Source organism: Natrix helvetica, assembly GCF_964273705.1.
Source record: "Natrix helvetica genome assembly, chromosome: 1".
NCBI classification, from domain to species: Eukaryota; Metazoa; Chordata; class Lepidosauria; order Squamata; family Natricidae; genus Natrix; species Natrix helvetica.
The window spans coordinates 255936487-255953409 of record NC_138548.1 but is presented as its reverse complement, the minus strand read 5'-3'; the positions used below and the strand labels follow the sequence as shown (position 1 = coordinate 255953409).

At 39.2% G+C, this 16923-nt stretch overlaps 1 protein-coding gene across 1 annotated transcript in view; it reads left to right on the top strand.

The window, feature by feature from the left end:
- USP43 (ubiquitin specific peptidase 43) overlaps positions 1-16923 on the top strand; it is a 128209-nt gene that overhangs the window by 39437 nt on the left and 71849 nt on the right. The window contains exon 3 of the mRNA XM_081969798.1: positions 13435-13541. Within this exon, the coding sequence (XP_081825924.1) occupies positions 13435-13541 (107 nt within the window). The remainder of the gene's footprint in view (positions 1-13434; positions 13542-16923) is intronic.

The window sequence follows — 16923 nt, the reverse complement described above, 5'->3', positions numbered from 1 at the left end:
ATCACCACCCCAGAGACGTTCTACCAGATGAAATCTGTGTTGCTTGACAAAAACACGTAGCTGGGTCTGTAACAATGCAGGACCCTCAGTTGTTTAGGGGCAAGTTATTTCACCGGTATCAAGTCCCTGATGCAGTACGGTATTGAGTATACAACGAAATGTCATTTTGATGTATGCCGATTAGTGTATATTCAAAGTGACAATAAAGTTATTCCAAGTCTAAGCATGCATGCAGCTTTTTCAACATAGATACAAGGTGACATAAATAAGTGTTCCCTTCAGCAATCTGGATGCTATATCTGCTTCTGATACACCACACAAAGGACCTAGCTGTAATCTCAGTTCTGGATGCTCTTTTGCTTCCTTATGCATTTTTGAACCAATGTAAGGGTGGGAGTGGGATCTGGGCGAGAACCACTAGCTCTTCTACCTTTAATCCACGCTCCCCAAAGCATAAAAATATTGTACAATATTGTACTGCAGGTGACATCAGTAACAGGGAACTAAGGAAGAAAATCAGGTTAGAATCAGTAATACAAACACAAACTTTATATTGATATATTTTCTGCTGACTTGGGAATAGGTAAAATGCACTTCATATCAACAATAGGAAAAGATCTGTCTCTAACTCAGTATGTAATGTAGTTGCAGGAGAAATGGGAGGTGTTTGTAAGACTCATCATGTGTACTTTATCATTCCAGTTTATAACCCAAGTTCGTGCTAAAATCCACAAGTCGAATACTGCTCTTTTAGGAGATACAAGATCATAAAACCTGTTTTGGATCCTTTTTTAAAAAAAAATGTGTATTCTTTATATTTGTATTCAAGTGGAAAAAAACAGGTTGTTTTTTTTTTTTAAAAAAAGGATAGGTGCATTATTTGTAAGTATGCAGTTATGTAAGGTGGAAACTGGAAATTAAGTTCCTTCTCTCTCTCACCTTCTCTTGACATATGATCAAAGCTGAAGGCGATGAGAAAATATTTTAAAAACCAGTTCTAGGGCTTTGAAGTCATTTCCATCAATAAGAATTATTCTACTAGTTTGGAATGTCCAGAACTCAACTGCATGCAAAAATTATATTCAGCAATGATTCATTACAAAAGATATCTTGGGGAGGGGGGGAACATATGTTGCACTGAAGAAGAAATAATATCGGAAGGAGATATTGAGAAGTGCATTTTATGCCACCCAAGTGAGTCTGATATGGAGAAATACTCCTAGAATAAATTGGCCCTGAGAGGACGCTGCATTAATTTTTCAAGGGTAGAAATTCCAGACTTGGGCATTCAGCTTATAGTGCCTGTCTTGAACTGCATAGGTACCAGCAGTGATATGGGGATCAGATCTTCTCAGTGGAAAAAGCGTTATCACATGAAATCAGGCAATCTTTAGTTCTTCAGATCCAAATAACTGCAGGCGTAGAAGTGATTTGCATTACCGTGAGTCAGGGTGGGACAATATTTCAGTTTCAGTTTAAAATATCAACAGTTTTGAAATTAATAGAACTGCATATACAGAATCAGTTTGTTCTTCACTGCAGCAGCTACATGTATTTTCAGGATTGTCCAGCGGTATTACTAAGTTGAAGGCAGGTGCTGCTTTTTTCCTTTCGTATTCCGAAGCACTTCTTCTCAATTCAAACTGTAAGATAGCATGCCTTTTGCATTCAGCACACTCAGAAAGAGGCTATTGCTACAAAAACGTGCAAATTTGATGGTTTGCATTTTGTCTTCTTTGGACTGGAGAGCTGTGGCCAAGAAAGAGTGTGGAACATCTTCCACTAAGTTTTTATTACTCCGTTTCCATTTAATACATGCATTAAGCCTAAATGTGCTTTTTTAAAGAGGCAATTGGACTTTCTGTTTTTTCTTTGAAGACATTTCGCTTCTCATCCAAGAAGCTTCTTCAGCTCTTCAAAGAAAAACGTCTGTTTGAGCAAGGGGCTGGACTAGAAATGTCTTCAAAGAAAAACCAGAAGGACCAGTTGCCTCTTGAAAAAGCACCTTAGGGACAACCACAAACTGGATGACTGAAAATCTCCATAGATATATTAAGTCTATACTTTTTGGGCAGCAATGGCTTGATTTACTGTTTCCAAAATATAGTGAGTAAAATTTTTCTTTCCACAAGTTACTATAGGATAGCAACTTGTGGAACAGCTATTATAGGGTAGCTGTTGCCATCCTATAATAATCCCAAGCACCTGGGCTATTTTGCAGATAGTACAAGAGTATGAGACTAGAGTACACCTTTTTAACATTTCTCCTCCAGTCTTTTAATGATATAGGTTATAATAGTACTATGGAGCAGTGTTAGATTTCTAAGTATGGGACGAGAACTTTATAATCCACAGGTGGCTAGGGAGTTACTTATTTGGAAATAGAATGACAAACATAATCACAAAATATAAAAACTGACTTAAGTTAAAGGCATTGAGTACTTTGAAGAAGAAAGACAATTCATTCTTGTTCCAGAAGAATTATGTTTTTGCAGACAGGCTCTAAGCCAACCTCTCCTGATTTATGTACCCTGGGATTGTGTTTGTGGCCAAATAAAGTATTAAAATGGAATTTTGCCAACCTAATGTTTGAAAGGAAACAAAGAGGAAATTAACTGATAGCTTCACATAATTGTGTAGCTTTGAGGAAATTTTTATAAAGTTCCCATAAAATGTCATGGATATCATATGTATGTATGTATACAGAGGGAGAGAGAGAGAGAGAGAGAGAGAGAGAGAGAGAGAGAGAGAGAGAGAGAGAGAGAGAGAGAGAGAGAGCTGTAAAGGACCTTGGAGGTCTTCTAGTCCAGCCCCTTGCTCAAATAGGAGACCCTATACCATTTCAGACAAGCCCAGTCTCTTCTTAAAAACTTCCATTGATGAAGCATCCACAACTTCTGAAGGCAAGCTGTTCCCCTGGTTAATTGTCATCACTGTTAGGAAGTTTCTCCTTCATTCCAGGTTGCTTCTTTCCTTGATTTGTTTCCCTCCATTGATTTTTTGTCCTGCCCATTGGTACTTTAGAAAATAAATTGAGCCCCTCCTTTCTGGCATCCTCTCAAATACTGTTGTTGTTGGTAGTTGCGAAGTCGTGTCCGACCCATCGTGACCCATGGACAACATTCCTCCAGACCTACTATCCTCTACCATCCTCTGGAGTCCATTTAAACTCATCTCAAATAGTAAAATACTGCTATCATGTTCCTCCCTAGTCCTTCCTTTCTCTAGACTACCAAACCCAAATCCTGCAACCATTCTTCATATGTTTTAGTCTCCAGGCCTTTAGTCATCTTAGTTGCTCTTTGCACTTTTTTCAAAGTCCCCAGTCTGTATTAATATACAGCATCATAATATGATGGTCTAAATATAAAACCACTCCTAATACTAACTTATGCTTTAGATCAGGGGTGCCAAACATGTGTCGTTATGGCAGCATCACGTGACATATCAGGACTTCCCCCCCCCCTTCACTAAACTAGGTGTGGGTGTGACCAGCATGTGACATATCTGGCCCATGGGCTGTGAGTTTGACAGCCCTGCTCTAGATGGAGAATATTCTGTAGTTGGCATGTTAGAATCCCCAAAACCCTCTGCCTGCCTGCCTTATCTTACCTTATTGTCAGGGTTCCAAATAGCATCCAAAAGTAAATCAGAGACCAAGGCAAAGTATTGCTCAAAGTTCCAATTTATTAAGAGAACCATGCTGGCACATCTGGGAAAACCCGATTTTCTCTATCTAGTTGAAAGTTCAAGATCTTGCCCCCACACCCACAAGTCCATCACATGGTCCAATCTTCCACTGCCATGCTGGCAGTTCCACCCATCCAGTTATGGTCAGGTGCAGAGGTGCAAAGACAAAGGATGACCTTGGCTTTCTAGAAAGAATTTTGTTATGGCTACATGTCATCTCACTCTGTACAATCCTCCCTTCCATTTTCTCACAATAGAAAATGCATAGTAGAATAATAGAAAGTATGGCAGGCCAAAGATCCAAAAGAAAAGATGGCTGCAAGCCTGACACTTATCTTATCATCTCATCTCAACTTATCTTATCTATCTTATCATCTTAACTTAATATGTGTATGCAACTGCAAAGTAATAAAGTTATGTCAGATGAACAAGCCATTGACTGTTCACTTCAATAAATCACTATTCAATGATACATTCACTGTGTCTGCTGGTAGGAAAGAAATATTGTTCAGGTGCAGAAACCCCTCACATCCAAGCTAAAAAATATGAATTTGTACATGGATAAATATGAAAAGCATTTTAAATCGTGGTATGGAAATCAGATTATACCAGTGTGGCTCTTTCTGCCAGGTTTGTTATTGTTTCATGAAGATACAGCACATTGTTCAAAAGGGATTCCTGTCTCCTCATTTTACCTTGCTACTCAACCAGGCCAAATGTGCACACAAAATAAGCATTTCATCTAATTTGAATCAACTCAGTAAAACTAAGCAAATGAAGTTTTTTTTAAAAAATGATATGTTTTTATTGGACAAGACTTTCAGATCCATTGTCAAAAACATTAAATGGTTCATATGGAAGCTATAATATTAATGCTACCGGCATGGGACATCATCGTATCCTGTACTTGTTATTTTTTGCTTTTCCCCAGCTAGGTATCAAGTTTTGTTGCCTAGCTTCGACTAACTAGGCAACAAACTGCAAGACTGGATTTCCAAAAATACAAGAGCTTAGATATGTGGGATTATTGTAGAAAAGCTAAGAAATCCAAGAATTCCAACTAGGTCACATTTATAATGAAATTAAAGTTAGAATCGCCTGCATCTTTCTCTTTCCTCAGTGATGCAACAGATTGAATACTTGTTTTTTGGGGGGCATAACACCTAGTTTTCATCTGTTTCTTGTTCTCATGATAGACAGCTGTGGTATCAAGCTGTTCATTTATGACACACTGAGAAGTAGCTTTATTCAGAGAGAATAAATTGTCCTGAAACTGAGCGATGGTGTTTGTGGACTTGTAAGAACATTATTATGCACTATCCTTTAGTCTATATCAACTACAATAGCATAGTATGTTTTGCGCTGATGTTCTGATTCTTAGTGATTTTTCTAAAACACATTTTTTTGTTTTAAAAAACAGTGCTCACTGGAATTTCAGTTACACACTGGCCTTAGTCCATAAAACTTTTCTCTCTTGGATACTTTCCAGGAACTGCTTCCAGATTCGTGAATTTGGATGACTTACTTTGTGAAGTAGGAGAGTTCATGCTATTCTTTTCTTCTCTCTTTTTGTATTATGGATATCCTTTTAGCCTGAAAATTCAAAAGTAAATGCTTGATGCCATCCACTTTTAAGTTAGATCAGAGGTCAGGAAATGTGATCCTTCAGATACTGCTGAACTTTAACTCCCTGTAAATCTTAGGCTGGTTGGAACTACCAGGAATTATAGTTCACTAACATAGGTTCTAGATTTAAATACTAGAACTGCTTAGACTGCTCCTGTTCTTGAGAAAACCCTGAAAAACAATTGTTTAGGTAGATTGTTTAGTCTAGCAATCTGTGGTCATCATTGTAGAATGAAACTAATGGAATGCTCATAGGAATTACTATATTCGTAGACAGTTCTTGCTGTCTAATGTGTTTAAGATTAATTTTCTTTAACTTTATGTGTTATTTTCAAATGGCTAGCTGTGCTTTGAAGCAAAGAATTGATTTCCTATATCTGCTAACTATATTCTAAATTCTCCCTCCCTCCCTCTCTCTTTCTCCATCCATCCATCCATCCATAGTTAGAAACCGCTCATCTCCCTTATAGAATGAATCTGGGTGTTGCGGTGGTCATTATTTTAGAAATAATGATGATGGATTAGTGTAAGTCTTAAGTTTTCATACAGTGTATTTCAAAAAAATAGAAAAATCTGACCATAGCAAAAATGAAGACTGGCAGAAACAGGTTATGTTGCTCAGAAGAGGGGGCCCAAATTGTCTCTTATGCAGGGCAGGAAGGAAAAAGAAACACAGTTTACAGAGACACAAAAAGAGTAGTCAGGAAAAAAGGAAAATGGTATCCAAAAAAGAAATTAGCCGAAAAAAAAGAGTGAAATAGTAGGAAGCGAAAAAGAAAAATCCTGGGGAGGGTTATCCAAACAATCTATTGAAAAATGATAGAAAAGATTCAGAAGAAAAGATATAATACATATAAAAAGAAGAAAAAATGGGGTGTGGGGTGGGGAATCGAGGAACAGGGGATTAGTAAAATAAAAGGAAATATGTTAATCATGGCAATGGTATGTAGCTAATTAAGATGTGAATGAACTATACTAATATTATTGTGCAAATTAATTAAGTAAAATGTTTAATATAAAAAAACTGAATTTGAAGATACATGTTACTTGTAGAAAATAGATGGAAATGAAATGATAAATTTGGTTTATTTCTAAAGGGATAAAAATGACATTGTTTATGTATATAATAAAAATTAAAAGTTGGAAAATATGGGAAGAAAATAATACGGCTAAAATTGGAAATGGAAATATAATGTAAAATGAATTATGTATATGTGAAAATGTTAAAGGGGAAAAACCAGACAACACACTGTTTATGAAAGAATTTTAATTATATAACAAAAAATAAAAAGCTTTGTTTGGAAAAAGAAACACAGTTATTTTATAGCTTCCCAAATTTCTTCAATAAATGTTACATATTCTTGCATTGTGAATTTCCATGGGGGTATAATTTTTCTAGTCGTGTTTCACTTGATGCAGCCTGGAAGTTGCTAACAATCAGTATTTATATTGAAAGACTCCTCACTGTTCAAAAAATAAAAATAAACCAGAACCTGGTTCTAATAGAGGGTCTGTTGCCAGTACCTAGTAAGGATGGATGCTTGAACATGGAGCAGAAGGTGGCCTGATGCAATGGGCATGACTTGCTTTAATATGGTAAAAAGAAGAATGGGAAGGATGAGGCTGAGTTGGGATGTTGCAGAGAAAATGGGTTCATGACAGAAGGTTAAACATTTGTATGACGTTTTGTTTGAAACAAATGAATAAAACGAATAGCTCTCGCGCCTTTTGGGTACAGTGCACAAAAAAACAGAGTTCTTGATTAGAGACATAGTGATTCCTAATTAGATAAAGTAATGCATTTCATCTCTGCTGTATAATGAGATTCTTGACTAAATTTCTTTGATTTTAGTTTCACCCACTTGTCTTTTTGTAAAATATTTGCTGTGGCTAGCTAGCCTTACCTACCTGTGCTCTTTTTGTTGGCTCAAAAGAATAAAATTCCAGTATGTTGACAGTCCTCAAAAGGTTGGAGCAGTTTCTCAAAACATTTTATGAGTAATAAGATATCTCAGGATATTATATCATAGAGGTGGGAGCATGCATTATATGGCTATTAGGTACCGTCAATGACGATCACATTTGTTCATGCTTGCTCTGTACTTTTTTGCTTTGAGCTTAAGAGCAAATTGTGGCTATGGAATGTGGGATAGTAGTATGTCTTATATAATCACCTCCACAGGCCCTTTTAGATTGCTATGATCAGTAAAGATAGCTCATTTTCTTGTTTCATTAAGTAGTTACTTGATGACTATTCCTGCAGTACAGGAATTCTAAAGCTAAGGGATTTTATAAAATAGGAGGATGGAGGGCGCCTTCCTTGTCTTCCCTGTCTTTGGAATCTTGGAACAGAGGGATAGCTATTTCAGTTGAACCTATAATTAGGGATAATAATAGGTTATTGAGTTTTATTTCACCAACTATCTTCACCAACTTGATGGCAACAACTCAGAGAATTCCCAGCCAGGCTGGCCTTGGCTAATGCTATATGTTCTTTAAAGGTTGCTGTCTTCAATACAGTCTAGATCAGGGGTGTCAAACTCATGTTGTTATGGTGCCGTCATGTGACATTAAGGGACTTTTTCCCCTTTCACTAAACCGGACGTGGGCATGGTCAGTGTCTGACGCATCCGGCCTGTGGGCCAGGAGTTTGACAGCCCTGGTCTAATGAATCTCATGGAAGCTGCAAATACGTGAATTATGTGTGTATGGAAAAGGCTGAAAGCCATTTAAATAAGATGGACATGGTTGAAACAGTTAACCATGTAAAACCATGTTACTTCAGTTTAAATGCTCCTATGTGCACATGTTTGGGTGCACTGTTGCTATGTCGATAGAACCTTAATATAACACTGCTTCTTTGACCCGGTACTTAACACTAATATACAGTAATTGGAACAAGACAGGACATTTGGAAAGTTTATAGGATTATAAGCCTTAGCCTTAGTTACATTAAAATAGGCTTTTATTTTAAGTTAATTGCATGTATGCCAACATCCTGCCCGCTCTACTTCTGGCCTGAAAGATCAATTCTCATCTCACTGAAAAATAGCATCTGATTCATACATTTTGTTTTTCCAATTTGGAATTCAACGGATGTAAGAAAGGAACCTATCTGCATCTACAATACAGATGCAAGCAAAATTTAGGCACCCATGATCAAATTATATGTAGTAATGAGTCCCTAAGGGAATAGAAGCCTACACCACTTCTACATGGTAACAAAGTTAAACTTCTATTCATGTATTTGTTTACAGATTCATAATGAAAGAATAGTGATTATACCAGGCACCTAAGTTTGGACACATATTCAGTCAGTTGTTTATAACAAGTTTAGTCAGTTAATTACCTTACTGTACTTGCTTTTGAATTTTGTTTTTTCTACTTTCCGTGAAGAATTCTTCTAATTCAGAAATATTCTTTAGTTTTCTTGCATGTTTGAGGTCTCTTTACAATTAACAGCAGTATTCAAATCTGGAGAAAGATAAAGGCTATTCCAGCCTTTATCTTTCTTTTCAGTATTTCATGGTAGATTTGGAAGCATGTTTCCAATTTTTGTCTTTCTGAAACATGCAGCCTTTCTTCAGCTTCATTTTTAGGGGCACAAGCTTCCAGAGTATGATATTTAATTAGATCCATTCTACCTTCCACCATACAGCCCCAGAGCATATTAGATAGCAAAATGTTCTATTGTTGAAATGCTTCATCTTTTTTTATCCATAGGTACCCTGCGTTATTATTGCTGAACAATTCAGTTTTTGTTTTATTAGTCCAAAACTCCTCTTCTAAAGCATTTCAGGCTTGTCAGGGTTTTTTTCTGTTTCGTTGCATACTTTAGATCATTATTTTTGTGGTCAGGTTGAATAAAAAAAACAAAACCCTTGTCTCATGCAGATCATTGTTTTGTAAGCAACTTTAAACTATGGGGCTGTGGACAAGTATTCCAATGCCAGCTAAACTTTTTAGCAGGTTATTTTAAAGGCGCCCAGTGCTAGAGGCAACTATTGGAAGAAATGTCCATCTGGGTTCAGTTCCAAGTGGGGAGAAAGACATTTTGGGTCCCTTTCGGGAGAGGGGGCGGTATATAAACGCTAATACTAAATAAATAAATAAATAAATAAATAAATAAATTGGAAACATGGGGACTGCTTGGAAAGATGGTTTAATGGTGGACAGGACCACACCGTTTGAGGTCCTGGGTGAAAAAGAACACATGGGTGAAAGAGGGAGAGAGATTTATACCCTCTCTTGGGGCCCGCCTTGGAGCTTCCTGTTCCTGTGAAAGAAATGTATTCTGATTGGTTGTCAGACTCCCATGGGGCCATGCAGGGGTAACTTTGTAGTGTCTTGAGTCCCAAATTTGGTTGAATCTTGCTGGGTGATGTAATCTCCCCAGGTGCCTTGTGGTGAGTTCTGTTGCGAGATGGGTAGAGGGGTAATCCTATCATGTCCTGAGGGCCTTTTGTGTTGTAGATAAGCTGGCCCAGCCTTTGTCTTGTAGATAGGTTGGCACCAAAATATCTGGTGGGGCGGGGGGGGGGGCAGGGAGCTGATGCTCTGAGTTTGTCTTTAGAAACATGTTTCTCCTTTAGGGAAAATATAATATTCTTCCTTTTAAATATTTCCTAGAATATTTCATTTTCCTAGGAAAGGGGTAGGTGCTAACTTCCTACACAGCAAAGTAACTCCATAAAATTATGGAGCATCTTCCATGTTTCTCAGTAGGGATAGAATTCCTTTCTTTAAAAGCATTTTTCCCCCAGTGAACATCGTTCTTCATTAACGTATGAACAAGCTTTAATTTTCTTTCATCTGTTCAAAGGAGGACCGTGGCTTAACAACATGCACTTTAGCAAACTCCAGTCTGGCTTTTTTGGTCTTTGTGTTTTTCAGAAGTGGGTTTTTCTTGAGTCTTCTACTGCAGGGGCCACTTTCAGTCAGATAGCAACAGATTTGATATTGGTGTACCTTGATCTTAGAGCTCAGCCAGCATCGTTTTTGATGTTTTCCTTAGTTCCTCCTCTACCATTTGAACTATTTTTTGCAGTTTGGGATCACTTTTCTTTTTGTGGCTACATTCAAGGAGGTTGGCTATGTTCCCATGGACCCCGTGAGAGCAGCCATGCGCAATGGACATGAAACTCTTTGAAGATGGTTTTGCAGCCTTTGCCATGCTTTGCTATTACCTTTTTTATTTTCTGCTTTTCTTTTTCTTGTCCATGTTCGCTGCCCACAGTGACCCAAAACGCCTGAGTACTTTTCTCCATTCACATAGGCTCAGTGACTGATTATGTGATTGAAGACACTCGTGATGCTAATTAAAGCAAATAGCCTACTGGAGGGATCACTAAAATCCAATAATGTCTTTTAACTTCTAAGAGGTACCCATAATTATGTCCACACCATTTTCATGTTTTATTATTTACAAGACTATGTTAAATCATACATCAAACACAAAGTGCCTGCTCTGTGGATTATGAATAACAAAAGGTGGATGCGATTTACTTGTCTCAGTTTCACAGCAAATTGGAATTCTTTTTTTTAGGGAGGGGGGAAGTAGAGGAGTATCCATATTTTTGACTGTGTCAGTAATTTCCATTTTTAATATGTTGAAAATTGCTAGCTGAAAGCATTTAGGGTTTTTTAATAACCTCCCCCCCCAAAGAGTGAATGATTTTTCTTTTTAAATTCTCAAACAGCTGTTTAAAGAAGCCTGCAGTTGCTCAAGTAGATTGAGAGTTTAGAAAGATCAAAGTATTTGTTCACTTGTGAAGTTGTCATTGCCAGGCTAATGGTACCGTAGGCCTAATAAATCAATCAACTTCTGGAGTTTTATTAACAACTCTACAGTACAATGAAAAAAAGTATCACTGAATCAACTAGAATGATGCTCCAATTTCTGCTATATTCTGAGTGTTCTTTTTTGACTCTGTGAGCAACAGCATATAAGTTGTGGATGTTTGGGGAAAGATGTTATGATTAACTCTGTAGATGCTAGAAATTGTGTTGGCGTCTTCTTACATAGATTCGTGCAGTTTGGGCAGACATGCCAAAATTTTTGCACAACTGTATAGAGCTGTTGCAGAAAAAGAATTGGCTTACAATGTTAAAAAACTGTTCTGAATATATCAACCATAGCCTGTTTTAGCATAAACAGTGTTAGAAAATTTATTAGCCAGAGAACTGCTGTGCTTCTTGCCTGTTTTTCTTTGCATGTCAAGAGTCATCCACTCCTTTGCTTTTACAGACATTTTACAGCCTAAATAGCCTGATTAATGGCACCCTGCATTCTTTTCTCTTCATCTTGCTACATTTAAGAACCCCATTAAAAGATTATTCTCCTTTTATCTTAATGGGAAGAACAGCATAGCCCTTGGCATGTGAGGTCACTAAGATCCAATTCATGTGGTGCTATTTTAGGGTACTGGTGATGTTTTTTACAAAATCAAAGCCTAAGTCATAGCAGGAAGCAACCACGTCCGATATCTGGATTGCATCCTTAATTCCTGTGCCAGTGGACCAGCATTTTAATGGTGGTAGCTGGCTTATGCATGCACATGCTATTGCTGCAAATAGAAGGGTCAACTGTGTCAAAATAATTTGGGAGCGGAAGGAGCCGCATACCAATTGGACAATATAAAAATCCCTCTACTAGTCCTGGATACAAATGGGAAAGGTTGCTTTTACTCACAGTCATATAATTTATTCTATTAATAAAAAAGGACTCGTAGGCAAATATTTCCTCCTGAAACCATAGGGCAATTTGTCTCTTTCACGAACTTCCTTTTAAGACATTTCCTTTTGTAGTATGTACAACAAATTCTGTTCTACATTTATACTTGGTTCAACATAAATCTTCGAATCTGTGAATAGGAGAAAATAGGCAGCTTCTAATTTTACAGAGGAAAGTACTCACATCATATACGTGAGGAAAATGCAGAATAATGGGATGTTTGATGTCTAAGGAGACTAGAAGTTGACAAATGAAAGCAAAGAAGTTTATATGAGCGTTAACCAAGGCATTATAGATAAAGGTAAAGGTTTCCCCTATCCAGCTGATTCTGACTCTAGGGGGTGGTGCTCATCTCTATTTCTTAGCCGAGGCAGCCAATGTGGCCCAAAAATATTTCTGTGGTCATATAGCCAGCATTACTGCATGCCGAGCTGCACAGAATGCTGTTATCTACCCACCAAAGTGGTGCCTATTTATCTACTTGCATTTGCATGCTTTCGAACGGCTAGGTTGGCAGGAGCTGGCGCAAGAACAGTAGCTCACCATGTAGGATAGCACTCAGGTCTCAAACTCAGCATCTTTAACCACTGAAACATTGTGCCCACTTCAGGTATTATAAATAGGTTTAGATGAATCCCATGACTTGCAATACCTTACATTTGGTGATAAAAAAAGGTTTAAAAAGTATTAACTAAAAAGAGATTATCTCTGGGTGTGGCCATATCAAGGTTGTTTATTTTTAGAGCCATAAACCATAGCAAAGATGCATAACTAAATATGCCAGTTGTCCTAGCCAGCCACAAGTCTGTCAGTGTCTTGCATGCAGTATTTAGCTTGCTTATTATTTCTTTGGTAGAGAGAAAGAAGTAGCATTGAATATTTTAAACTGGTAATTAAATTGCTGTACCCACTCACTTATTTAGGATAATTCATAGAACATATTCATATGTGTGTGCGCATATGTATTTTAAAAACTCTACTGGAATATTTAAATTGACAGTTTTCAAACATGACATTTAGTTAGATCTCCCCCTTCTTTGGGGCAGATTTTTCCTATTGAAAGAGAGAAAGTATGAAGCAATGAAAAAACAATAATGGAAAGAGAGAGAGAAGAAAAAACAAACAAAGATTGACTGTTGAGATTGACTATTTCTTATCAAACAGTGATTTACCAAATATTTCTACCAGATCTGGAGTACAGCAGTTTCCTGCTAGTAGTGTAAAACTAATTGTTTTCTGACATTAATGGTCATTCATGATTTTTTTACCAGGTGCCAAAATCTGGTAGCCTAGTTAAGATGGCAAAGAGTTTCTACAGAGTGGAGTTTTAGAGCTAACAGGTATGCTTCCTGTTTATTCAATTTCTGTCTTGGTTTCTTCCACAGCCACCATCTGGACAGGAAGAGAACTCCACCAGTAGAAGTGCCCAAGCAACTGTTCAGCCTCCCAAGGGCCAAAGCTTTGTGCAGAATCACTTCCAGGCCCAGTACAGGTAAGAAACTAAGACAGAATTTCCCATATTACTACTAAAGATCTAACATATATACAGGTGAAACTCAAAAAATTAGAGTATCGTGCAAAAGTTCATTTATTTCAGTAATGCAACTTAAAAGGTGAAACTAATATATGAGAAGGCTCATTACATGCAAAGCAAGATAGTTCTAGCCGTGATTTGTCATAATTGTGATGATTATGGCGTACAGCTCACGAAAACCCCAAATCCACCATCTCAGAAAATTAGAATATTACATGCAATCAATAAAACAAGGATTGTACATAGAACAATATTGGACCTCTGAAAAGTATAAGCATGTATATGTACTCAGTACTTGGTTTGGGCCCCTTTTGCAGCAATTACTGCCTCAATGCGGTGTGGCATAGAAGCTATCAGCCTGTGGCACTGCTGAGGTGTTATGGAAGACCAGGATGCTTCAATAGCGGCCTTCAGCTCTTCTGCATTGTTCGGTTTCATGTCTCTCATCTTTCTCTTGGCAATGCCCCATAGATTCTCTATGGGGTTCAGGTCAGGCGAGTTTGGTGGCCAATCAAGCACAATAATCCAACAGTCATTGAACCAGGTTTTGGTGCTCTTGGTAGTATGGGCAGCTGGATAATGAAATCAGCATCCCCATAAATCTCGTCTGCAGAAGGAAGCATGAAGTGCTCCAAAATCTCCTGGTAGACGGCTGTGTTGACCCTGGTCTTAATGAAGCACAGTGGTCCAAAGTCCTGTTGCTCAGTGGTCCAAAGTCCTCTTTTCTGATGAGAGCAACTTTTGCATCTCATTTGGAAACCAAGGACCCAGAATATGGAGGAAGAATGGAGAGGCCAATCAAGCACAGTAATCCCACGGTCATTGAATCAGTTTTTGGTGCTCTTGGCAAAAGTTGCTCTCATCAGAAAAGAGAACTTTGGACCAGGGAGCAACCGAGAAGGACCTTAGATAGGAAATACAGAATGAATAGCACGTGATTCAATTCTATTTTGTTCTCCATAGTGAGGGGAGGAGTATCCAGGATGGATTGGCCTTGTCTTCTCTTTTTTTAAAATATTTTTTTTTATTTTCAAAACAAACACAACATATCCTTCTTTACATACTGTAGAAAGTGTATCAGTTGGTTACAAAAAGGCTTTCGTGCATCTTCCACAGTCAACAAACATAATTCATATTAACTCAGGTATTTTAACTCAGATATTTATACATGTTACCATCATCATACCTCTATTTTCATTTGACTATAATTGTTTAAATGTCCTTCACCATAAAATATACCAAGATTTAATACATAACCACATACTGGCATTTAATTTACTACTTCTAAAATCCTCCAATAACACTGAATCCTTATGTCCTATTCTAGCTAAACATCCATAATATTTAATAACAAAATTTTCTAATCCTCCTTTCCAAATCACTGTTTACAATTTACATCCAGTTTCCTTATGTTGTACCCATACCTATATATACGTTGTTATCATATAAAGGTTAATAAAAAATAACTAAGTTACATACAGTTAAGTCTAGATTATTAGGGGGGAAATGTTATGATACAGGATATAGTTAAATAAAGGATATCCACGGGAGGCACTAAGGAGCCCTTAAACAGGTTAGAAACCTTCTCGGAGGTTTCAGCCAAGGGCGAGGGAGGCAAGGCAAAGGCCAAAAAGGAAGCATATCTCCACCAAGGGGGCTAAAGTGGCAAGCTGTGAATCCAAACCCCCCAAGCCTAGCTCCAAGTATGAAAGGCAGAGGCACCAAGCCTTGGAGTGCATCTGCTACAAGGCCAGCAGCAGGAAGACCCCCCCCCCCCCCGTAAAGTATGAAGCAGATGCCTGGTCGCGACAAAACCCCTTTTATTAAACGAATATGAATTTCTCTCATTCACATTCAGCAAAAGCCTGGTAAACAGTCTTTCAAAAGTGAATTTATGGCCACAAACCTTATCTAGCTTGGAAAGCTGCCATGTAAATATTTTCCAAATGCAGTGCTGTGCAAGGAAACACTTGGCACAGAGTCTCTGAGATTCACAGGCAGATATTTACAGTCCTGAAATAAATGAATGAATGAAGAACGAATGAACAAATTGTTTCCTGCAAAAGCCCACTCCCCCTTTGCTCCTCTTTTGTTTCCTATGGGAGGGAGAGGCCATTCACCATTTACCTGTGGCTTTATTCCCAAGTTGACCCTGATTTCTTAGCTATTGAAGCTATTGAAAGGCAGTTAACATAACTGTGCATGACCAAGATGGTGTCCTGTCGCGTTTGAGGAGAGCTTCGGGAGATGATTGTCCTTCTTGGGGCTTGCAGGGGGCACCCTATCCCATCGTTGGTTCCGGGTCCAGGTATGAGAACTTCCTGGGACCTCGGGGATACCCTTGAGCTGCGATGTCCTGCCTTGTAGCCAGAACGTCGTGAGTGAAATGAGGCGGTTGGCGGTGAAAGGAGAATGGAGAGCGTCAGTGGCTGCCGGCATGGGTGTGGTCAGCGGCTGCGGCGGGACGCCCGGCCTGGGATCTCTGCAGCCGGCGTGGGTGGGGTCGGGGCAGCGGCAGGACGCCTGGCCTGGGGTCTCTGCAGCAGGCATGGGAGTGGTCGGCGGCAGCGGCGGTGGGACGCCCGGCCTGGGGTCTTTGCAGCTGCCGCTCCCCACTCTGTGGTGCTATCCCGATTGTTGCCCCCTCCACCTTGCTTATGGACATGATAGATTGGATCAGCGGGGAGTGGCTGAGGCAGCTGGCATTGATATTGACGTCAGCGGAAGATGGCTTCGGTAGTTGGTGTGGGCGTGGTTGGAGTGGGGGGGGTCCTTCATTGTGGCCCCCTCCAGTATCACCACTGTTGCCTGGGCCACCATACTGTGCCATTTGGCCATTTGGCCCCTCCTCCTGTGACCCTATGGACTGAGTCAACGGAGTGCGGCCCTGGCAACGGATATGAGCGCGGCTGGCGTGGATGGAGCTTGGCTGTTGGAGTCGTTGAAGTTGGAGCAGCCGCCGCTGCCGCCGCTGCCACCACTGTCCTCACCGCCGCCATCGCTGGCCACTTCACCACCTCGCAATCTATCATTGCTGCAATTTTGACAGCTGGCCGTTACTCTTACATACTGTCCTTAACACCGACCATTTCTATGATGGACAGAAGCTTCCCGCTACCCCCTTGAACACTGTTGGCTGCCTCCCCCCTCTGGACATGTCATCTCCTCGTGCCATCTCCCCATGATGTCATCCTGTTTGTTTGATGCCACACTCTCCTCTATGTTATACTGTGACAGAACTTTATTTCCTTTGGGAACTCCCCCTTTCCCGGGGATGGCCTTCTTGCCTATCAAGATGCTTCCTTAATGACGGATCTTGGGATCCCGAGAGATGGCATGC